Source organism: Salvia splendens, chromosome 18, assembly GCF_004379255.2.
Source record: "Salvia splendens isolate huo1 chromosome 18, SspV2, whole genome shotgun sequence".
Taxonomy (NCBI): Eukaryota; Viridiplantae; Streptophyta; class Magnoliopsida; order Lamiales; family Lamiaceae; genus Salvia; species Salvia splendens.
This window is the reverse complement of record NC_056049.1, coordinates 16773933-16798366: the sequence shown is the minus strand read 5'-3', so window position 1 is coordinate 16798366 and position 24434 is coordinate 16773933. Positions and strand designations below refer to the sequence as shown.

Here is a 24434-nt window from a genome sequence, read left to right as displayed (position 1 = left end):
ACGTTGAAGGGATGGGAGTTCGACTCATTCAAGACCTCAACTAGCTTTCCGTATAAGTGGGATAAATTTAGACGTGTGCACTACCATTTTGTATACTCGAAATCTGTTTTGAGTATAAGTGGGAGATTGTTAGGGTTTTGTATACTAGAAATCACCTTTCGAGTGATTGCATACTGTAAAACTCTAATGGTTATTTTCCAATAAATGCAACAGTTTATTTTTGCCATAATGTTGTTATGTTTTACATATAATGGTTGTTTATTGCATATTTAAATGTATAAGCAAACGTAACAAAGTCTAAGTCTTTGTTTTAGTAGACCAGTTGTGGGCGTCGTCCAATTTAAGGTAACACGATCAGTTCTAAACAAAGAAAAATAAGAATTTTACAACCTAGATAGGGTTAGACTACCTATCGCGAAATGTTACAATGTCAGCCCGATTATTTCTAAGCCTTATTGAAATAAGATGACGTTGGTGTGGTATAGCACTGAATGGATCTAACAGCAAGACGAGTCTTTATGCTATCTACTGAAAGACGAGGTCTTGATAATTAATTTCTTAATCAATGTATGTTAGCATTGAGCACACGACATTGAGTATCCACTACTTTGACTTACCAAAGGTGCGGGTTTTTCATAACCCAACGATCAAGGTATATTGGGTAGTGGTGATCATTATCTAGCGGTGCTAGGATTGCTATTATGCTGAAACGTGCGTGAGGAGAGGCTCGTTTGATAACATCCACAAGAGGAGCTCGAAACGAGGTTTTATTATTCGGAACCTAGCTAGTTGGAGTTTGATACTCTATGAATAATAAATAAGAGTTTCTTGCTAAGTCCACTCTTGGAATTCGAAATATGTTAATTAATTAAGTCTATAGCAGACATTAATTAATTAATGGATGTTTCTATCTTAAGCGCGGGAAATAAATCAAATACAATTAAAGGAAACCCGGAATACTTGTAATTTCGAATTTGGAAGGCAGTGCAATATTACTTCTGTAGTGGCTGCTCGTAATATTCCAATATAAGCTTATATTAAATTGTGGGTTCAATTTAATTAGTAAAAAGCTAATTGGGTGAGGCCTGTTCCAAATTCTTCCTTAGATCCTTGACTGGGCCCAATATGTGACTTATATAAATAGGAGAATAAAGGAGACAGAAGATACACTTTTAATATACAAAAATTTTCGTCCCCCTCTAGAAAGAGAGAGCTCGAATTTGTGCTCCCTCCGTGAGCAGTTTCTGTCTTCCATTATTCGAGTCCTAGTACGTTGGTGAGATTTGCCCACACAAATATCAGCGTATAGTCCGGGACACCAGTCAGAAGATCCGAGGTCTTGTATTGAAGATCTTCACGTGGAGACGAAGCAAGCCATCATCGATTCTTGATTGAATCTACGAGGTAAATTGGCTAATTCCGTAGTAAGCATGCTTTGGGGATTTTATGTGCTAAAGCATGTTTTTAATTTAAGTTATGAGCATGATACATGTGATAATTATTCGAATAGAATTTGTCTAAATAATCTGCTAAATAGATCAAGTTTATATGATCGGTAAATCACGCACGCTTCCGCTGCCAACCCCTTCAGTTGAAACTTGGAGTGGGACATGCAGGGAGCTACATTTCAAGCTGAGGTTTATATCATTAATTTAGAAACATATGATCTCATTTTGGGAGGAGAATGGCTATCCACACTAGGAGAAATAAGGTGGAATTTCAATAAATTGAGCATGGAATTTGAGTTAGAAGGCAGGGAGGTTAAGTTGCAAGGGGAATTGTGGTCATTAAAAACTGAACAGCTTCATTGCTTGCGTGTTCTTAACCAGCAAGAGGCTGATGAAGAAGAGAGGAAAATTAATCAGTTAATGTCTGCTGTGGAGTCTGAGATGGGCATTTTGTTGTGAGATCAGTGTGGAGGAAATTTGATCGGGTCTTAATGGAGTTCTGGAAAAACATGTTGAATTATTTGTGGAACCCAAAACACTTCCACCTCAGAGAGCTCAGGACCACAAGATCATATTGAAGGAAGGTTCTGAGGCAGTTAATATCAGGCCTTACGCCCAATAGAAGAATGCTATTTAATCTATGATTGCTGAGATGTTAGAAGCTGGGGTAATAAGACATAGTGAGAGTCCTTTTGCCAGCCCCAGTGTTGGTAAAGAAGAAGGACTCCTCTTGGAAGCTGTGAGTGGACTACAGGGCATTAAATGCTATTAGTGTGAAGGATAAGTATCCCATACCTGTTATGGAGGAGCTTTTAGATGAGTTGGGATCAGCTTCTTGGTTTTCAAAGGTGGATCTGAGATCAGGGTATTGGCAGGTGAGAATGAGACCTGAGGATGTGTATAAAACTGCTTTTAAAACACATGCTGGCCACTATGAATTTATGGTTATGCCATTTGGGCTAACAAATGCCCTGCTACATTTCGAATCCTTATGAATACTGTCTTTAGAGAGCAGCTCAGGAAGTTTGTACTTGTTTTTTTTATGACATATTGATTTACAGTGGCTCCAAGGAAGAACATGAGTTTCACTTGTCTGTTGTGCAGGAATTAATGAAGAAGCATTGCTTACTGGCTAAGAGGTCTAAGTGCACCTTTGGGTGTAGGAGAGTGAAGTACCTAAGCCATGTGATCTCAAAGGATGGTGTGGCCACTGATGAAGGGAAAATAGAGGCAGTCAAGAATTGGCCTCAACCCAGATCTATTAGACATATCAGAAGCTTTTTGGGCTTGACTGGTTATTATAGAATATTTGTTTCAAATTATGGAGTTATATCTTAGCCCTTGGTAGATGTGATCAAAGGGCCAGTGTTCAAATGGACTCCAGAAGCGCAAGCTGCATTTGAGAAGCCGAAGGCTGCAACGATCTCTGCTCCTGTACTAGCCTTGCCTGATTTTTCTAAATATTTTGTGGTGGAAAGTGATGCATCGGGAGTGGGAATTGGAGTTGTTTTAATGCAAGAGAATCATCCAATAGCCTATATAAGCAAGGCATTATCTCCAAGATATCAATCTCTATCAGTTTATGAAAAGGAATTGTTGGCTATACTCATGGCAGTGAAGAAATGATACCACTATCTTCAATGTAGGAAGTTCATTATCTTGACTGATCACCAAAGCCTCAAGTATATACTTGAACAGAAATTGACTACTCATACACAACAAGCATGGATGGCTAAATTGATGCACTTTGACTATGAGATTAGATACAAGAAAAGGGTTGACAACTCTGCTGCAAATGCTTTATCTCGAGTTCCTGAGGTTATGACTCTTGCTTTCACATCCTTTATTATTCTCATGGAGTTGATTGCTCAGACTAATGCTTCATGGGCGGCTGATTCTCTGATACAACAACTGATCTCTGATAAACAGCAAGATGCTGCTTCATATCCCTCTTTTAGTTGGAGTAATAGAGAGCTCAGAAGATATGGTAAATTGGTGGTGGGAAATGACATACCATTGAAGGCCAAAATCTTGTCTATCTTTCATGATTGGCTGGACATTCTGGAGCCTTAGCTACATTAAAGAGAGTTTCAGGCTTACTCTACTGGCCCAAGATGGTGAAAGATGTGAGGGAATTTGTGCGGGTCTATGTTACTTGCCATAGATTTAAGCCAGGAAACTCTTCCCCTGCAGGTTTGTTACTACCTCGGCCTACACCTAAGGCTATATTTACTGATCTAACTATGGACTTCATTGAGGCATTGCCGGTTTTACAAGGGAAAGATACTATCTTGGTGGTGGTAGATCGTTTAAGTAAATATGCTCACTTCATGGCATTATCTCATCGTTTTACAGCCAAGAAAGTGGCCAAGGTTTTTCTGGACTCTGTTTTTAAACTACATAGGATGCCTATCAAGATTGTGAGTGATAGATGAGCCATTTTTGTGGGGGCCTTCTGGAAGGAATTTTTTGCATTATTGGGTGTTGAGCTGCTTTACTCTACAGCCTATCATCCTGAAACAGATGGACAGTCGGAGGTAGTCAATAGATGTCTCCAGTGTTACCTCAGATGTTCTGTTGGAGAGAAGCCTCATTCTTGGGTTCATTGGCTGGGCTTAGCAGAATATTGGTACAACACCGCCTTTCACTCGAGCATTAAGATGACTCCTTTTGAGGCATTGTATGGGTTTGCCCCTCCACTACATGTTCCCTACCTACCTGGAGACTCCAGTGTGGAGGCCGTAGATGCGGCTCTGCGTGATAGAGAGGCCATGATTGATGTGCTCAAGCGAAATGTGTAGAAGGTGGCTGCTAGAATGAAGAAACAAGCTGATCGCATGCGGCTGGACAAAGACTATATCATTGGGGATTGGGTTTGGTTGAAACTACAAGCTTATAGGCAAAAATCTATTCGGGGCCAGCACCAGAAGTTTGAACCCAAATTTTTTGGGCCCTATCAGATTGTGGACAAGATAGGGAAGGTGGCTTATAAACTCAACCTGCCGCCCTCGGCCGCTACACATGATGTTTTCAACGTGTCCTTATTGAAGCCTGCAACATCTCCTACTGGACCTATAGTCGACATTCCCCCTCCTTCTCACATCAATGATGCACTACCGCAAGCTATACTGGAGCGGAAGATGGTTAAGAGGCACAACCAAGCAGCTACCAAGTGGTTGATCCATTGGGCAGGAAAATCACCAGCCGATGCTTCGTGGGAGTTCACGGACGTGATTAATGAAAGGTTCCCGTGGTTTCTTGGGGACAAGAAACCTAAAGGGGAGGGTATTGTTGCATGCATGGAGATACATCACTCTATACATCATGCATGCAACGTATGAACCACATGAGATGCATGCGATGGAACTTGTGTGAGGTATGCAACTAAATAAGCCGAGTGGGATCAATAAGGGAGCACGTGATCATTCGAATGAGCATGATGAGGTGGCGAGTGAGGTGGTAGTAAAGGCGTGGGATGCATGGGAGGACCAGATTATAAAAAGGGGACCACGCCACCTTCATTTGTGTGTGTTTTGTGATTTGATTCATGTGTTTCGGATCGTGGATCTAAGGCAATTATCGCTTATTGCTTTCGTTGTAATTCTGCATTATAGTTCCTATTTCGCAATATAATTCCTCTTTGATCGTGTCATTTTATTGTTTTCGTTGCGTAACTCATTTGATTGTGGATTGATTTGTGAATCGGATCCATAATTGGGAAGCCACAAGCTAAGGTGGTAACATATCGGCACCACCAGATTCTGAGCTCCTTCGATCATCAAATCAATTGCTTCTAGTAAGCTGCAAAACAAAACAGTACCAAATTAAGCTAGGGCTCAAAATTGAAATTGAATCCCAAATTCAAATTCAAATTCAATTGTGGTACTACCTAGCGGAGGGATCGATGTGAGTGATGCGGGTAGTGGAGTGAGGGAGAAGAAGGGAAATTGGTTGGTTGAGAGAGGAGGCCGAAGATGAGGAGTTCTCCTTTTTGCAGAGGTAGCAGATGATGTCGGCGATGCAAATTTTGGTGACGCAAACGCAGTGGCATTTGGGGGAGGTGTGGCCGCAGGTCCAGACGTTGAGGAAGGGGTCGGGGGAGGATTTGAGGGCGGCGAGGGCGGAGGCGATGGCGGCGGAGGAGGGGAGGGAGTAGAGAGGGGGCTTGCCGAGGCATAGATCAGTCATTCTGCCCTTTCATAATTAAAACATGAAATTACCATTCTACTCTTTCATAATTAATAAATCTAAAAATATTTTTCATGTGGCAAATTCTGGACCACGCATTTAATAAAAATAAGTGGCTGATAATGAATCGCAATTGCTAAAAAAAATTCTATTAATCATATATGAGACTAATATAACACTAACTTATACAATCCATCTTTTCTTTTTTTAACATTCATGTTTAAACTAAATAAGACTCCTATTTCTATTGTGGACCAAGGGAGCAGTGAGGATATAAAAATGTCTAATACATTTGTGACGCAATTGAGACGAATGTATTTTCATGGGCCCAAATGGTTTGAATATCGGACCCCGTTTATTAACGCTGTCGGGCGGGATGCGGGTTGAGCCCAACCCGTCAGTTTGTCAAGCTTTATTATAAACCCTATAATTTTCCCCCAAAACCGCTTGAACAACAATTGGATTTAATTTCGTTTACCGATTTTAATTTTGTTTACCGATCTATCAGAATTCTCTCGCTAATGCCGCGGTATTCGTCTTCTTCTTTGTGATTCAGTCTTTGGATTATTGGGAGTATTGTTTCTCGGGTTTTGGATAATCTTGTTTTTGTTGTAGGTACTACTGTGATTATTGCGACACTTACTTGACTCATGATTCTGTAAGTTTATTTTCTAAATTTTATGTTTTTATGTTAGCTCAATTAATGTATGGTATGATAGTGCTGACTAAGCCCTAATTTTAGATATATTTATAATTTGGTGATTGCAGTAATTATTAGACTATATCAGAAGCAGGTTTTTAGCTCTGGAATGTGTTTTCTAAATCATCAATGTGTTGATCAACTGCATTGCAAAATTGATCTCTGGAATGCGTGTTCTTAATCATGTTTCTCGAATTGCAGACAATTTAATTATAGTTATGCAAGCTCTTAATTGGCTTGATGTTGCATTGCTTCTAATTAATTTTTGAATGCTTGGTCTAGTTGGTTCAGTGTGATGCTCTTTTTTCCTGTTAATGACAGGTTTCCTTTGTGTCTGTTTTTTAGCCTTCAGTCAGGAAGCAGCATAATTCTGGCTACAAACATAAGGTACACCTCTTGATGATGTAGTAGAGTATTGAATTATTTACTTTATCTTCAATTGTGCTGGCATTAGTGTTATTAAATACCTGCCATGGCATTGCCGTGACATTATCTGTCCCGGTATTTTGTAAAAAATGCCATCACCATTACGATATGTGACAGATTTTGATGCTGGCCGCCATGGACTGCCATGCCTGTGGGCTGTGGTGTTGTGGTGGTTATGACAGTCGTTTTGTCATTTTCTGCCCAGTAACCTGCAACCCGCCCTGTTTACCCAAGTAACCAGACCTCTGTCTAAATAGAAATTTTATTCTCCAAAACGGTAAAACCTGAAACCTTTACCTCATCTCTGTCTCCCTCTCAAACCCTATCCTTGACACTCAGTAACTCACTAACTAGTAATTATGTATGCTATTCTGATGTAAATTACATTTGTTACCTATGGTGAATTGTTTCCGTAACATCAAAGTCAAACTCGTTATACAAAATTTCTGTAACAGTAACTTCAAACTAAAAAGAATACGATGTAGTCAAACAAAACAACATGCTGCAGATTGAAATAAAACTATATGATCCAGTAAAAGAATATAATGCAGTAAAACAAAATATCTGTACTATCTTGAGGTTGATGAGTATTGAGGTTTTGAATTTACTATTTAGACAGAATATGTATTGATGCATGACTTTACACTTTAATTATTGTGCTTAGACTTCAATTATTAGTCATATCATGCAATTGTTTTGACTTTTTGTTTCAATTGTTGTTCCAAGGTTTGAGATATTATGTTTTTATCATTTTCTAGACTTTTGCATTTTATATTTCGTATTATATATATATATATATATATATATATATATATATATATAGGGTAGTGATCAAGATATAACTAATCTTAAGTGTATAACTAGAGAACAAATCTCAGCCACACATCTTAATACTTCAAATTAATCTTATGGCTTAAATAATCTTGTAGATTTTTATAAAAAATAATAGCCAAAGGGCATTTTTGGAATTCAATATCTCAAATGTATCAACGTGAATTGTGTTCTGCGCATTTGTAGAATCTGAATCTGAATTGTCTCCGGCCACCGCCATGGCCGGCCTCTCCGCCGCCGCCGCCGCACATGCGCCGGTTCTTCCCCTGAAGGCGTCCTCCGCCGGGCAGTTCGCGGCGATGACGGCTGCGGTGAACACCATTTTAGATGACGGCAATAACTTGATAATTACTTAGTTATTGCATTTGGATTGGGTGACTTCATTATTCCAGATAAAGAAATGAAAATAAAAGTTGAGATTAAGATTCTAAGTGATGACATGCCATCGCAATTTTTGAAATTCTCTTGACCCGAAAGTCGGGAATTCCATTTTGCATTATATATTTTCTAAGTGGAGATAACATTTTTTCTTTCCGCTTTCGCTCGGCTTTAGCTCGAAAATGATTTAAGTAAAAAAAATTAATTAGTAATTTCTACCGAAATGGATTGGGATTGAAAATTATTCAAGGGTTCTAATATCAGTTTTAGGATTTTCTTCCTATGTACTAGTTGAATTAGGTATATGGCGGGTATAATTCTCCAAAAATAATTATAACTTGATCAGAAATTGGATGCTTAGATGTATGTCTGAGTTGATGAATCCATAACCTTGATAAGAGAAGTGCATGCTAAAAGAGCCGTGGTGTTTCTCAATGGAGAAATTGAATTGAAGTGGATTTTGAATACTTCACTCTTGTTTATAAAACAAATCGCTCTTGTTTACAAAACAAATCACTCTTACTCAGATTTTACTTCACTCTTGTTCACAAAACACATCACTCTTACTCAGATTTTACTTCACTCTTGTTCACAAAACACATCACTCTTACTCAGGTTTTACTTCACTCTTGTTCACAAAACACATCACTCTTACTCAGATTTTACTTCACTCTTGTTCACAAAACACATCACTCTTACTCAGATTTTACTTCACTCTTGTTCACAAAACATATCACTCTTACTCAGATTTTACTTCACTCTTATTCACAAAACACATCACTCTTACTCAGATTTTACTTCACTCTTGTTTACAAAACACATCACTCTTACTCAGATTTTACTTCACTCTTATTCACAAAACACATCACTCTTACTCAGATTTTACTTCACTCTTGTTCACAAAACACATCACTCTTATTACGATTTTACTTCACTCTTGTTTACAAAATACATCACTCTTAGCATGATTTTACTTCACTCTTGTTTACAAAATACATCACTTTTATTACGATTTTACTTCACTCTTGTTTACAAAACACATCACTCCTAATAAAAATTACACTTTAAGAATTGTTTTATATTTATAATTACTCACTAACTACTCCATATTTTTATTCACCATCGCCATTTTTTGTTAATAACAAATTCAGCGACGCTATTTAGATTATTCCAATAGCTCCAAGCCTTCTACGTCTCCATCTCCGGCAAATTCGCCGCCGCATTTCTTGCCGCACAATGCTACATCTCCGATCACCCCAGCCCAACAGCTCCAAGCCTTCCTCCAGCTCAAATACCAGTGGATTCACGATCCCAGCCAGTCCCCATTCGCCACGCATCCAATCGCAAATCGCGTTGCCGTCGCCACCTCCGCCCTGCACTACCTCGGATGCGCCGCTGCGCTCAGTTTCCCCCCTCTCCACCGCCTCGCGCACCATCTGATCGTCTCCTCCGGCTACGCTGCTGTCGCGGCTCTGTTGTCGGTTATCCTCCCGGATTCCGCCGCCCAATGCGTCTATGTTGTTTTCGGATTGCTCTAGGCGGCTGAATTTGCAGAAGAGATCGAGAGATAAGAATTTAGGGAACCTATTTTTTTCTATGCAATGACCATAATACCCCCGCCTTGTTATTATGGACTAAATTTGTGATTGAGGGAACTAATTTCTCCTTAAATTCAAAAATTAATATCAGCCCTTGATTTTTTTGATCTTGTGGCTATTATTTGTTCTCTAGTTATTTGGTTAAGATGTGTTTGTCATAGATCACTACCCTATATATATATATATATATATATATGAATAATGAGTTTTTTTTTTTTTTATCGACCGCCATAAGCTGTCATATGCCGTTAATAATATGCCTGGCAATTAACATTTGCGGATGTCCAGGCAAACATAAGATCTTATTACCAAAAGTTTGAGGAACAACAAACTCAGATTTTGATCGATCAGAAGATCAAGGAGCATCTTGGGCAGACAGTAGTATATCAACAGATTGGTGCAGCTTATAACCAACATCTTGCTGCTTTTCCCGGAGCAAGGCCGCGCCTACCTGTCATGCCGCCTCCTATGTTTCCGGGACCTCCTCAGATGGTTCCTGGTATGAGGCCTCCAATGCTGCCTATACCAGTTCCTGGTGCTCCTGGTAAAGCAAATACTCATACTATTCATCTCATTATTTCGTTCTCCATTATTATTATTTTGTCGTGCAAAATCATGATCTGGGGGAAATTCTGGTAGTATGTTTTTGGCAAGATAGTCAACAGAAGCATGGTGACTATTCTAGATCATGAAATAATATCTCTGCCTTGCCTTGCAGTATCACAGGGGAGTAAAAATTGGAATTTTGGATACTTGATGAATAGGATGTGTAATAAACAAATTTGGATGCATTCAATTTAACGCAGTGATTGCTATTAGGTTATGGTAATTCTCCAATGGTCCCAATGCAGCCTCAGCCTGCTCCTTCGTTGCCTCCACAATCCAGTGGGCTTCCACCTCCACCAAGTACGAGTGCCCCATCACCAGTTGCTGGAGGAGGCCAACCCCCTAGCTCAAGCGGTGCGCCACCTAATGCTACTCAAATGTACAATGTTAATCCACCTGGAACTTCTGCTACTTCTGCACCTGCTGGTGGCTATTCTTATCCACAGTACTCTCAAACCGGTTAATAGTTTACTAGCCATGGTAATGTCTTGCACTAGCAATTACCAGTTTCTTTTTCTCAATGTCATTAGTTTAAAGAAAGGTCCTCTGAGAAGAAAAACTCATACAAGTCACTTTTACATTTTGCATGATAATAGATACTGGTGTTTCTTCCTGGTTTCGGAAAAAATAGGTATATAATGTATTTTGAGGAAAAACCCTTTTTACCCTACTTGCTAGTGTTATCAACTGAATTGTATGAGTTTGTGCAGATAGTGCTAATTAAATTGGAAACGATCAATTGTTATGAAATTCGATCTCTATGCTCAGCTCATTTGTGTGCTCTGACAAAATCGGACATTGTTGATTTTCATGCAGGCTATAGTATTGAAGAAAGTACAGAGAATGTGCTGAGCGTAGAGGGCTGTATTTCGATTAACTATCATTGCACATGCTTGGGCTTGTCTGTGAAAAGCTGCTTGTAGAAGTATGAGAGATGTGAATTGGTGAGACGGACTTTTTGTAATTCTTAAGAGATTTTCTTTTCTTTAGGAAATTTTCATAGTGGAAATCTACATGCTAGTGCTGAAGTTCCAACAATTTGATTTAGCGCCCCATTTGTCTCTCATATGTATGAGAACGTAAGAATGCAAGACACTAATTTTTGCAAAAAACTTTACGCACTACAGCACGATGGCAACGATGAGGTGCCCCTACGAAGAACCTATTTATTGCCGGAAACAAGCCTACCCTACACCTTAGAAAAAGCGAAATCATTTTGTTATGCGAAGAAACTTGTTTGTCTTCTTCAACCAAATTGTTGATCTAGTCCTCTTGGCATGATCAGCAAAGAATATGCCATGCCTGCCAAGGAAGAGCGAGTATATAAACACAAACATATATCGCGGAGAAACTATACTTGGTATCATTCGTAGCTGCAACTTGACTGAAATGAATTGGAACACGCCTTTCATATTCTAGCTTCTGTTTCACCATGCCATTCAACAGCAGCTCCGAGCTGTAGACAGTGCCATCTGCAATGATCATCTCATCACAAACTTGATTGTTTGGTTCTAAGGTTGCCTGTTATGGAGCATGGGAGGAATTACCAACCTTTCTCTACAAAAGGAACACATCTTCTTCACAAGCTAGAATCAACAGATCGTCTGGCAGTTGCTCCTCCTTAAATACAGATCGTCTGGCAGTTGCAACAAGAATCAATATTTTTCATAACCGAACAATTTTCAAGGAAAATGTGACAAATTGTTTAATGTGGACAACATTTCGCGGATGGAGGGAGTAGTTAACAAGCAAAGCTCATCAATTAGTTGCCTGGTGGCTGGTATAGTGAGAGCTCACTTCGCGGTATTGCTTGAAAATATTTCTGTCTTCCAAAAATTTACCCAGTCGTGCTGTCCGAGAACAAATTGAACGTTGTTGAGAACCGGTCACCCATCCTATGAACAAGAAGCAGTCGTGGCAGAATCACGAAGCTTCGTCTCCTGTGGAATCAGGTAAATACTCCAATGTCTATTGCTTTGTATAAATGCTTATATTGGTCATCTTTGTATGATCATGGAGAAGAATCAGCCTACCACTTGAACGAGGGCTCACAACTGGAGCATGATTTGTTAGAAATGATCCACTCACCCTTAAGGGGTTATAAGGGGAGGATTACGATGAGCTAGGATCATCACCAAGTCGAAGTGGAACAAGATTTAAGAGTTTTAACACGCCCCTCACGTATGGGCCGGAATGACACATCATACTATAAATAGATAAAATTTTTCATCGACTTGGGCTTATACTGATACCATGTTAGAAATGAGCCACTCACCATGCCTTATAAAAGAAAGAGTTATCCATACTTATATAGACGAGCTAAGATCATCGTCAAGTCGATGTAAAACAAGATTTAAGAGTTTTAACAAGATTTCCACCATTTTGATAGAATGAATCACAAATACATTTGCTAATCCATGCGTTTTTATCTTACATTCGAGCAATTTCAATTCTCGGCAGTAATCTTTGGTTAATGGTAGATTTGGAAGTAAGGAATATTGAGTTAGGTTTTTCTCATTTGGGCGAAGGCTCCGTTTGGCACACAGAATTGGAATCAAATTCTATGGAATTGAATTAGGAGGAATTGTCTAATTCAATTCCAAATCCTATGTTTGGTAAAATAAAGAATTGAAATGGAATTGAATTTGAAGAATTTGTGCGTACACTATACACAAAATACACACTTCACACATTATAGACAAAATACACTTACTACACAAAATACACACATTACACACAATATACGTGCACTACACACATTTTATAAAAAATATACACACTATACACAATATACACATACTACACACACTATACACAAAATATACACAAAATACACATTGTGCACGCACTATACAAAAGCACACTCCACACATTGCACCTTCTACACGATATACACAAAATAAAACACTACTTACACTATACACAAAATACACATACTACACAAAAATACACACACTACACAAATTTTACACAAAACACACATACCACACAAAATACACATACTACACAAATTTTACACAAAATACACATACTACACAAATTTTACACAAAATACACACACTACACACAAAATACACACACTACACACACTAATCGCATATTGAAAATTTAAATTTTTTGATTCGATTCAGTTCAGAAAAAAAAATCTAAATTTTGTAAAAATATTTTCAAAATCAGATGCTTGAAATGTGTGAAACGTGCTTAGTGTGTGAGAAGTGTGTGAAGTATGTAAAATGTGTGTAGAGTGTGTAGTGTTTTAAATGGGTGTAGTGTGCGTTTTGTATGAAATGTGTGTAGTGTGCATGTAATGTGTGAAATGTGTGTAGTGAGTGAAATGTGTGAAGTGCATGAAACAAGTGTAGTGTGTGAAATGTGTGTAGTGTGTGTTGTGTGTGAAATGTGTGTAGTGTGTATTGTGGGGAATGTATCTAGTATGTGTAGTGTGTGAAATGTATGTAGTGTGTGTTTTGTGTGAAACATGTGTAGTGTGTGAAATTTGTGTTTTGTGTGAAATGTGTGTTTTGTGTGAAATGTGTGTAGTGTGTGAAATGCGTGTAGCGTGTGTAGTGTGTGAAATGTGTGTAGTGGTGAAATGTGTGTTGTGTGTATAGTGTGTGAAATGTGTGTAGTGTGTGTAGTGTGTGTTGTGGATATATAGTGAAAATATTTAATTTTATAACTATTTGGACTACTCCCTCCGTCCCATAGTAGATGTCACATTTGGGAGATGAGACGAGATTTTAGGAGATGTTATTTTGTGTGTTAGCTGGTGAGAGAAAATATAATTTTATAATTGATGTGAGAGGGAACTTTTTCCAAAAGAGGAAATGTGACATCTTTTGTGGGACAAACTAAAAAGGAAAGTGTGACATCTACTATGGGATGAATGAAGTACTTTTTATATGAAATTCAAATTGTAGAATTGAAAGATTTGGAATTGCAATTCAATTCTAAATCCAAATATTTTTATGGTACCAAACATTGGATTTGAAATTAAAGACTCCAATTCCAATTTCACAACTCCAATTCCATGTTCCCAAACATAGCCGAAAAGAAATTGGAATTGAATGCGAAAGGAATTTTCGAATGTGAATTTGTTGGGAAAGAAGATTATGCTTGAGGGGTATATTAGTAATTAACAACTCTATTCAACTCAAATTACTACTTCAACCAAACGCATTATAGCACAATTCCAACGGCCCATTGTTTTCAGCCCAACGCCTAGTGAGTAGAAAATATCCAATTCCAAAACTCTTTAAAAGCCCGCTTTCTCATTAATCTTGTTTATTTGTTATACTTTACTACTCAATTTTGATTAAACTTGTAACCTGGATAACAATTACTCCATCCGTCCCATTTAAGATGACTCATTTTTATTTTTTTGTTTATCCTAAGACTCGCAATCAAGATGACCTATTATTAAAAAAACATCTTTTATCTTTACTTAATTACATCTTTCATATTTTACTCTGTTCACTCAACGCACAAAATGAAGTTACATGAAATCCGGTGCTGCCCAATTAAACTTGCCTCGGGATGGAGGGAGTATGATTAAACTCGGGAAACATGTACAAATGACACTGGATAATTAATTTTGAACTCTATTAGAGAGAGCAAAAGGAGTGGGGAATGATTGAGAATTTCATGAGTGATTGTCGATTTGTCATAATGTAGGAGAGAGAGAGCTGTCCATCATTTCAATCCACAATTTTACAAACACTCTTTGTCTTCGGAGAAAAACTTGCAAGCATTGTCTCTCTTTAGATCTCTCTCACTGTCAACTACTTAATCCTGCAACAAGTAAGTATATCAGTTTTCATCTTTTATTGTCTGTTGATGGAATTTTTAAATTATACTTACATCTTCTAACTTTTCATCTTGCTGCTACTTTGAGTAAACTGGATTTTCCTATCTTACGTGTCGTGGAGTACTTTTTTAGATATCATAATTTTGTGACTATCAAATATTTTTTAAAAACAGTGAAATTTTAAGCTTGATTGCAGAAGAAAGTTATACAGCCGTTTGCTATCAACATAAATCCTTAGTTGTTCTAATAAATCCTACACTTTTATGTTATTGAACTTAGTAAAGTATTACTCCATTAATGATTTAGACCTGCAAATTCATTTGTCAATTGTTTTTTTTTCATGATTTCAACCTAGTTTGTTTTATTGCTATTTCCTTCCTTGTTTAGAAAATTATCTATTGTGATTGTTGGAAAGTGAAATTGAAATGCAGAAAAATAAATATTGAAATGAAAGAACATTGAAGAGGTTGGGAAATAATATTGTATTGACTTGCTTTATAAAAAAATCACTTCATAGCATTTCTTTTATAAGAGAGAATTGATCCTATTTTAGAAGGCATATTTTCTTCGTGTTGTACATTAACTAATGACATAAGCCATATTTGAGTAAGAATAACTTGTGATTCTACATTGTCAATTTACTCTCTTGCTATAGTATAGTTACTTGTTTTTTATTATTAGTGATGACAAAACATAGAATTCAAAAAAGGAGCAGGTTGTTTTTGTGGATAAGAATAATACTCCCTCCGTCCCGCTTTAGCAGTCCCGGTTGATCAATTTCGGGTGTCCCGCTTTAGGAGTCCCGGTTGAACTCGGTGCATAAAAATTGATGTCCACTACATCAATTTATTTATTACATCATTTAAAGTGGGACCCAACCTCCACTAAATCTTTTATTTATTACACACTTAAAAGTAAAAAAGTAAAAAAGTTGTTTAAAAGTGGGACCCAACCTCCACTACATCATTTATTTATTACACACTTTAATACCCCTTAAAACATGTGCCCGACTCAACCGGGACTGCTAAAGCGGGACGGAGGGAGTACATAAAAATGAATCTTCAGAAAATTTATTTGCTTTCTCAAGACACAGAGAGATGAAATGTTGAAATTACAATATTGTATATTGGTGTTTGTGCAATAATATGATTGTGTGGGTATAATATTTTGTGAGGGAGCATTTGAATAGTCATCCACAACATTACAATTTCAAGCATTCATCTCTGGAAACAACAAATTTCAATGTATTTTCTCTTTCACTTTAGATCTCTCTATGTGAAACCATGGATGGAGGTGTTGCTGCCATCGAAGTTCTTGTCCAAAACCTGATCAATGTTTTGAAGGAAGAGCACTCTCTACTTCGAGGTCTCGATGGAGATGCCGAACAGCTGCAGAAGAGTTTGCCGAACAGCTGAGAAGAAATTCATCACCCAAGATGCTGTCAAGTTCTGGTTGAGGGAGCTTGGAGTTTTGGCTTTCGATGCTGATAATGTCTTGGACGAACTCAGCTACCAAATTCTCGAAAAACAGGTGAAGAAACTGAAAACCATCAATCCCAGTCCCGATACCAAGGATAAGGTAGTATCATGCTTCTCATCGTGCAAAAGCATTTCGCGTCGGCGTAATATGGCTAACACAATAAAAATAATCAATGCGAAGTTTGAGTCTATGAACAAAAAGGCAACAGATCTTGGCCTTCAAAGCATACTTCTGAATGCACCTGCTGCTGCTGCTGATACTTCCATTGAGAATAATTCTTTCAGTCATGATACAATCTTTATTGGAAGAGATGATGATGTGCCTAAACTAGTTGACATGCTGACACATATCCCCGAAGATCGGACCTTCTCCATCGCTGCTCTTGTTGGAATGGGGGGTATGGGGAGACTACGTTGACTAGGAATGTCTTCAATCATCAAAGCATAAAGGCTCGATTCAGAACACTTATTTGGGTTCATGTTTCTCAAACTTTTGATCCAATCAGCCTTTTCAACAAAATCCATTCAACATTGACTTCAAATACTGGTCATAGTGCTGAGATTAAACAAGTTGTCCTGGAAAAGATTCAAGAAGCTCTCAAGGCTAAAACTTATCTTCTTGTTCTTGATGATGTCTGGAATGAAGATGTTTTGAAATGGAAAGACTTTATGAGTTCCATGGAGGGAGTTACGTCTACCAAGGGAAATTGCATTATCATTACTACCAGGAAGGAAAATGTTGCTTCAATTGCTGATCCATTTTATGTTCATCCTTTAAAAGGCTTATCTGATAATGATTGTTGGTCCATAATAAAAGCAAATGCTTGTGATGGAAATGGAGAATTTCGATCGCGATTTGAGAATATAGGAAGAGAGATAGCAACAAGATTTCAGGGTTTGCCCTTAGCTGCCAATGTAGTTGGGGATGTGCTTCGCCGCTGCAAGTCGGAACAAGAGTGGCGTTCCATCAAAGAAAATTGGCTCTCGGATGATGAAGGAGGTGAAAATATCTCAAAAATATTGAAACTGAGTTTTGATCATTTACCTTCACCGTCACTGAAGAAGTGTTTTGAATATTGTTCGATTTTTCCAAAAGGTTGGAAAATCAAGGAGGAGCTGATTGAACTATGGATGGCAGAAGGGTTTCTTCAACCAAGCCAAAAAGATGATATGGAGTCTGTGGGAAACGTGTTTTTTAATAGGCTGCTACAGAACACTTTGTTGCAAGCTGCAGACAGATGATTATGGAAATGTAGAAAGTTGCGTGATGCACGATCTCGTGCATGATCTTGCTTCTTCAATTTCATCTAATAATGTAGATGGAAGCAACCCGGTTCGATACATGATTCTTAAAGAACAATCAAATCATATTCCGGAACAAGAGGCCAAGCATTTGCGAACATTACTCTTGGAAGGTGAAACTTCTTGTACCATGTTCTCAAATTTCAAATGTCTGCGTAATCTTACTCTCACTAGCAGAAGTTTTACAAAGTTGGCCGTTTCAGTTAGGGAGTTGATACATTTGAGAAATCATAACATATCAAGTACAAGAATTAAAAACTTTCCAGAGTGGATTGGTGAACTCCATCACTTGCAAACATTTAGAGCAGAATAATGGGAATTAGAGAAACTGCCAAGTACATTGAAGTACCTGATTAACTGAAGGCATCTTCATCTATGGCCGGTTACAAAGTTACCTGCTGAGATTGGGAAATTAACTAGTCTACAAACACTACGACACTTTGAAGTGGGCATAGAGAAGGGCAACCAAATTGAAGAGCTTGGAACTTTGAAGAATCTCAATGGAAAACTAAAGATTCAGCATGTGCACGACAAGGAAGAGGCCATGAAAGCAAATAAGTCAAACTTGGATGAGGATAGTTATGATGATGGAAATGATGAGAGTGTGTTGGAAGGCCTCCAACCTCATGCAAGTCTGAAGGTGTTGAAGATAATCGGATTCAGAGGAAAAACATTTCCAACATGGTGTAAGAAGATGGCAGTATGGGATGGTTCTCAAAGCTCTTGGGTACCACTCAATAACTTGAGTGAGGTAAGACTTGTGGAGTGCTCAGAGTGTGAGGAAATCCCAATGCTGGAGCACTTGCCTAATCTCAAAACTGTTATTTTGTTGGGATTGAAGAAGGTGAGGTTCATAAATTCCTCATTCAAAAATTTGAAATCTCTCCTATTATATAATTTAGAGGGATTACAATGTTTGCCAAAATCATGATTCTATAACAATCAAAGTCTGTCAAATTTAGGGATTGTAGAGTGCCCTATGTTGAGTGAATTACCAGATGGACTGGACACCCTCGAGTCACTAGAAGAATTGATCATCAAGGATTGTACAAATCTGAAGTTGATTGAGAATTTGGCACGCGGAGCAAACAAATATCAAGGAATCCTCTGCAAGCTTAGAATTGAAGGGTGCGAAAAGCTGATGGAATTGTCATGTCAAATGCTAGAGTCGTCCATCCCCACAAGCAAGATACTCAGATTGGTAGGATTAAGGAGCCTAAAGAATCTAGCAATGCTAATTGACTGCCTCGCTAAATCATCTCATCGTCTCAAAGAATTGGCAATCACGGGTGTTCCTAATTTCATGGCTAGTGGTTTTATTGAGAGTTGGAGATGTGAGTGGTCAAGGGAGAGAAGTGTTGGATGGCATGCTGCAATCAGTTCAATACCTCACTGCTCTTTCTTGGTTGAAGTTAGAGAATATTGGGGTACAAGAATTGGCACAATGGTTGGGGAACCTCTCATCTATGTGGAAGTTAAGTCTAGTTGGTTGTAACAAGTTGAGGTGTCTGCCCTCTTCAGATGTATTGAAGATTGTCCATTTCTACGTATTGATCCAGAGTGGCGCAACCATCCCAATCTCGAGATCAAGGTTGGCAATCGCCCCTCCATTTCAGAAGTTTACAGTTGCAGTTAACAAGGCTCTTGTGTACCACTTGATATCTTGATTGAGATAACACTTATGGGGTGCTCGGAGATCCCAAATTTAGAGAGGTAGAATAGAGGCGGTTTTTGGCATTCCATACTCGAAATTGACCAAGAATAAGGAGAAAGGGAGAAGAAGAGCAAGCATCCAGACTCCATGTCAGAGACAAACAACTACCGACAATCCTAGAACATCATGAATACTACGCTTTGGTTTTCATTACGTTAGTGTGATTTATCTTAGCATGTGTGATTAGTTCTTCTTGGTTTAAATTCGGTATTTAATCTACTGCTTTAGTTTTCTTACTCCGTCCCAAAGAAATTTAAGTATTGATATGGCACCAGAATTAAGAAAAAATTGATAAAGTAAGAGACACGAGATGAGAGGTATTTAAAGTAGTGCTAGTGAATAGTGGAACAGACGAAAGTAGAAAGTGCACTTATTTTTATGGGTCGGAGGGAGTATTTGGTTGGATTGCTTATATACTTCCTCCATCCTGAAAAATTGACCTATTCCATTTATAAATAGTTAAAGTGGAGAAAGAGTAAAGTACGAAAGAGAATAGTTAAATTGGAAAGAGAGTAAAGGACAAGAGAGAATAATGTAGAGAAGTCTCTTATTTATATTATTCTCTATTTTACTTTTCCTTCTTTCTACTTAAATTATGCATATCATTTTTCCAAAACTTGAGATAAAAATGGAATAGGTCAATTTTTCAGAAATGGAAGGAGTAAATTTTATGATCAGTATCATCTACAAATAAAAAATGCATGTTTTCAAGCACAAATTTTGCGAGCACTTGCTGTACTCGAAAATTCTGACAGATTTTTCGATCAAAATATTTTTCGAGCAATTTTGCGAGCAAAATGCTAAATTGTAAAAGTGAGATAAAGCAATCCACGCAATCTCATTAATCATTTTGTTCCTCTGTTGACTTAACACTTAAATAAATGGTTAATCAAAATGAAATCAACACCTAACATGACTAAATTAATATATTCCAGAAAAGTAAACCGAACTTTAATGTCAAGAAAATAAAATATTAAATTTTCTCTGCCTGTCAGCAAAATTCATAGAAGTATAAACCAATAATAGGGTAATTAAACATCTCCTACAAAATATTTCATCTTCATTTTATACAAAATATTTCTATCTTCATTTTATATTGAGTAAAGTACTATTTTAGTTCTAAATATATGACCGATTTACGATTTTGGTCCAGAATATTCACTCTTTGAAAATCAAATAAAGACATACGAAAACACTTTCGTTTAGGTCCTTTTTTACGATTCCGTCAATTCCTGACGGTCAACCGTCAATTAGCAAAATTTTGATCCGATTAGCCGATTTTCATTACTGTAGCTAATTTTGAATACTCCCTCCATCCCTGAAGAGTATGCACTATTTCCTTTTTCGTCCGTCCCCAAAGAGTATGAACATTCCAATGTTGGAAACTCTCTTCTCTCTAATGAGGTGAGCCAATTTTCCACTAACAATACTTAAAAAACATTCTCTATCTATCTCTCTCTTACTTTACCAATAATGCTCGTGCCGGACCCAAAGTTCATACTCTTTGGGGACGGAGGGAATATTATTTTTATATTTTTGGAAACTCAAAATGAGTAAATATAAAAATCGACCGATTTCTCCCTCTCTTCAACACTTCATCTTTATTTCTCCCTCTCTTTCTTCCCCACAGCAAGAACCCTAATTTTTTTCCTCCATCTCTACAACAACCAAACATCTTCGGACATGGAGCGTTCGACGTGTAGCAGAGACTCCGTTGACAGAGGTGGCGCTCGTGACTTCGGAGACCTCCGATTCAGTTACGTTTTCTGCTATTGCAAGAAGACGACGGTGTTCCGTATTGTCACCAGCCAAACAAACCGTCAAGGGGGAAGCTTTACTTTGTATGTGAGAGGAAGGAATGCAGTTTCTTCAAGTGGTGCGAGCCAATTCATGAAGTCGAAGCACCTGTCTGTTCTTTGTCAACCTCCTTGGGTGGTTCCGATTTTGAGGGTTTAACATTGAATTTATCATAAATTAAGGACAAAATTAAGAAATTAGTGAATGTTTTGAGGTTTGATCTTTGTTTAGTTATTGTTGTTGTAACACTTTTTTGTATGTTCAAATTACTTGATGGAGTGTTCGAAAACCCTAATCTTTTGTTCCAATATGAATTTTGAATCTGAAAAAATGTATGTTGGTTTAATACTTTAGGCATTATTATGACAAGTTAACAAGTATTTGAATGCTTCTTCTTCGACAATGAGGCATAATAAACTGACATCAAATTGAGGCAATAAATTGACAACAAATTAAAAGACAAAGTAGTCCTTCAAATTCATTATCTACTTCCAATTGATCTTGGGCATTTAACCACACCCAGTGCAGACTTACCGCCAAAAAATTCTCTAGTGTATGTTGGTTTGATACATTAAGCGTTGTTGTAACAAGTTGACAATGAGGCAATAATCTGTGTAAATAAACTGACATCAAATTGTGGCAGTAAATGGACAATAAATTACAAAGCAAAGTTGTCCTTTATATTCATTTAACCACATCCATTGCTGAATTACATCCGAAATTTTTTTTGTCATTGATGCACTTTTTATTTGCACTAAAAATACCTGCAAGTATACAGGGTATAAATAGTATAGCCAAAGGTCAGTACTGGAAATCGAACATAGGGAAAACAATCACAAATTGTCTACCTCCTACTAAGCTTCTTTTACTATTTAGAAAACCGAAAGAATTTGGAATTTTGAAAATAAAAACAAAGTAAACAACTAATTGCAAGTAAAACACAGAGATAATATATGAGATAATGGAATTTCAGGGATGTGCGTTCACAGTTATGGTTATACAAATTCCAACTACAACATCCTAGCACAGTTCTTACTTCAGTAGAACGAGTCACCTAAGTTTTGCCCATGCAGTACAAGCGTAGATTACTAACACTAGGGGCGTCAATCCTAGATCTGTAACTCCTTAAACTCCTAAGACCCTTTAAAAGTCCTCACTCTCAATTAACAATGCCGTTTTAAGGGAAGCTATTTGTAGTGTCTACTAAGTCGATCTAAGTCTCCAACCTCCTCTCACGATTATGTAGCAAGTTATATTAAATCATCACAGAATGTGTCACTCAAACGTAAGGAAATTATCAAGAACTTAGAAAAGAAATGAAGTAAGAACAAAACGGATGTTAAATAGAAAATGGAATTGTATAACCAAAGTCATTACTAACACATCCCCAGAATCCTATGAATTTAGTTACACATGATAGAATAATCTAAAGACATAGTTTTTAGGGAAAACAAAGAGAACATAAGAACTAAAGCAAATAAACCCAAAGGTTGAATCCTTGTAGCCTTGATCTTCTCTTGATTCCTTCTTCAAACTCTTGCACAAGAAGAACTCTCAATATTATGCTCAGGAATTATTTGGCAAAAAGAAGATCTCTAATGATGAAGCTTGAGGGGGTATTTATAGCTGAAATTTCGCCCTCCTCTAATAAGGAAAAAGGTTGCAAAGTATGGTAAATCTTGGGGAGAAAGTAGGGCAATTATGTGCCCCGCGTTTTCCCAGCGGGCCGCTGCACCTTGGTCAGCGGTCGCTGTGGGTTGATCCGTAGCCTCTGCCTCTTGAACAGCGCTCGCTGCAATTGTTTCGGATGTTGCTGGCAATCATCCCGTAGCTTCTGGATCACTTCAAGAGGTCGATGCGCACACCCTAGTGGTCGCTGGGCGTGTTCCTCTTTTCATGCACAACTTTCCCGGAGCGGACCGCTACTGGCTCAGCGGCCAGGGGCCACCAGCGGTCGCTGGCTGAGTTGCAGCGGACCACTGGACGTCTCGAAAGCGCCTGATTTCCAACTTCGACTTTTAGCTATCTTTTTAGGCTCAAATATTCACATTTCTTACGAAACACGTCAAAATACCAAAATAGATAACCATAGAAAATATGGACATGAATTGTGATTTTGACATTAAAAACAGACCAACTTAAGGCCTTAAAATAGTGCATAATCCGAGCATATTAGTCATAGGCACTGCATCAACCCTAACACCATCAAAACCCAAAATCAGCTTCTGAGGCAGCGGCAACTTCCGAAGCAGCGGCGGAACAGGACGGTCATGTCGGGACTTCGTCCTCCTCTCAAAATCAAGGTCACTTTCATGGTCATTAGCAGCCGGCTGGACTTCTGCGTCGAAACTATGGTTCGGAGACGGGTGGACTTCCACCGACAAGCCTTCTTTGTTTTTCTTCGAAGAATCGTGCCCCTCGTTCACAGACAGACCTTCTTTGGGTTCATTTTTAGGTGGGTAGATGGACTTCCTCTTCCTCACATATGCGGCTTTTATGTTCACGAGACCGCCGATGGAACGTAGTCTAGGTGCGGCGACTGCCAACTCATGGCAACCAACACCGTTATCGGTCGGAATTCAACTGGTTCTTGGTCATAATTATGGTTTATTCTTATGAGAGTGACGAGAGAGAAGAGACTTTTGGGATCTTTTTGAAGTGAATCTTTTTCTTAGGAATACAGAGAGAGAAATCAACTTTTGTGTTTATTTTTTTTAAAATTCAGTTATTAAGTGAATAAAAATTGAATTATTTAGCAAAATAATTAGAAAATAATGAAGTGACTAATAATCTCAGATTAAAGCTAATCGGGTCAAATGTTCTCTAATTGACGGTTGACCATCAGGATTGACGGAACCGTAAAAAAAGAACCTAAACGACATCATTTTCGTATGTTTTGGATTAGATTTTTAAAAAAGTGAATGTTTTGGACCAAAATCGTAAATATGTCATATGTTTAGGAGCAAAATAGTACTTAACTCTTTTATATTAGTACTCCCTATGTCCCAACTAAGTTGAGTCACTTTTTTTCTGCACTCGTTTTAAAAAAATCGTAAAAAATAGTTATAGTGGATATATAGTAAAGTAAAAGTCAGAATAATGTAGATAAGACTATTCTCTATATTATTCTCGCTTTTACTTTACTATAAATCCACTTTAAC

The 24434-nt window shown here is 37.9% G+C and overlaps 1 protein-coding gene and 1 long non-coding RNA gene across 2 annotated transcripts; both read left to right on the top strand.

The window, feature by feature from the left end:
* The first annotated feature begins 6010 nt into the window (after window positions 1-6010).
* Window positions 6011-11213, top strand: LOC121777878 (U1 small nuclear ribonucleoprotein C-like). The gene is made up of 6 exons (XM_042175217.1): window positions 6011-6165; window positions 6252-6294; window positions 6682-6723; window positions 9858-10113; window positions 10389-10655; window positions 10992-11213. Exons 1-5 carry the CDS (start codon window positions 6158-6160, stop codon window positions 10637-10639), a joined length of 600 nt encoding a protein of 199 aa, XP_042031151.1. The 5' UTR covers window positions 6011-6157; the 3' UTR covers window positions 10640-10655; window positions 10992-11213.
* A 3609-nt stretch (window positions 11214-14822) lies between these two features.
* On the top strand, window positions 14823-19712 carry LOC121777110. The gene is made up of 2 exons (XR_006045369.1): window positions 14823-14975; window positions 16248-19712. It is a non-coding gene; the product is annotated as an uncharacterized LOC121777110 (long non-coding RNA).
* Window positions 19713-24434: the final 4722 nt, after the last annotated feature.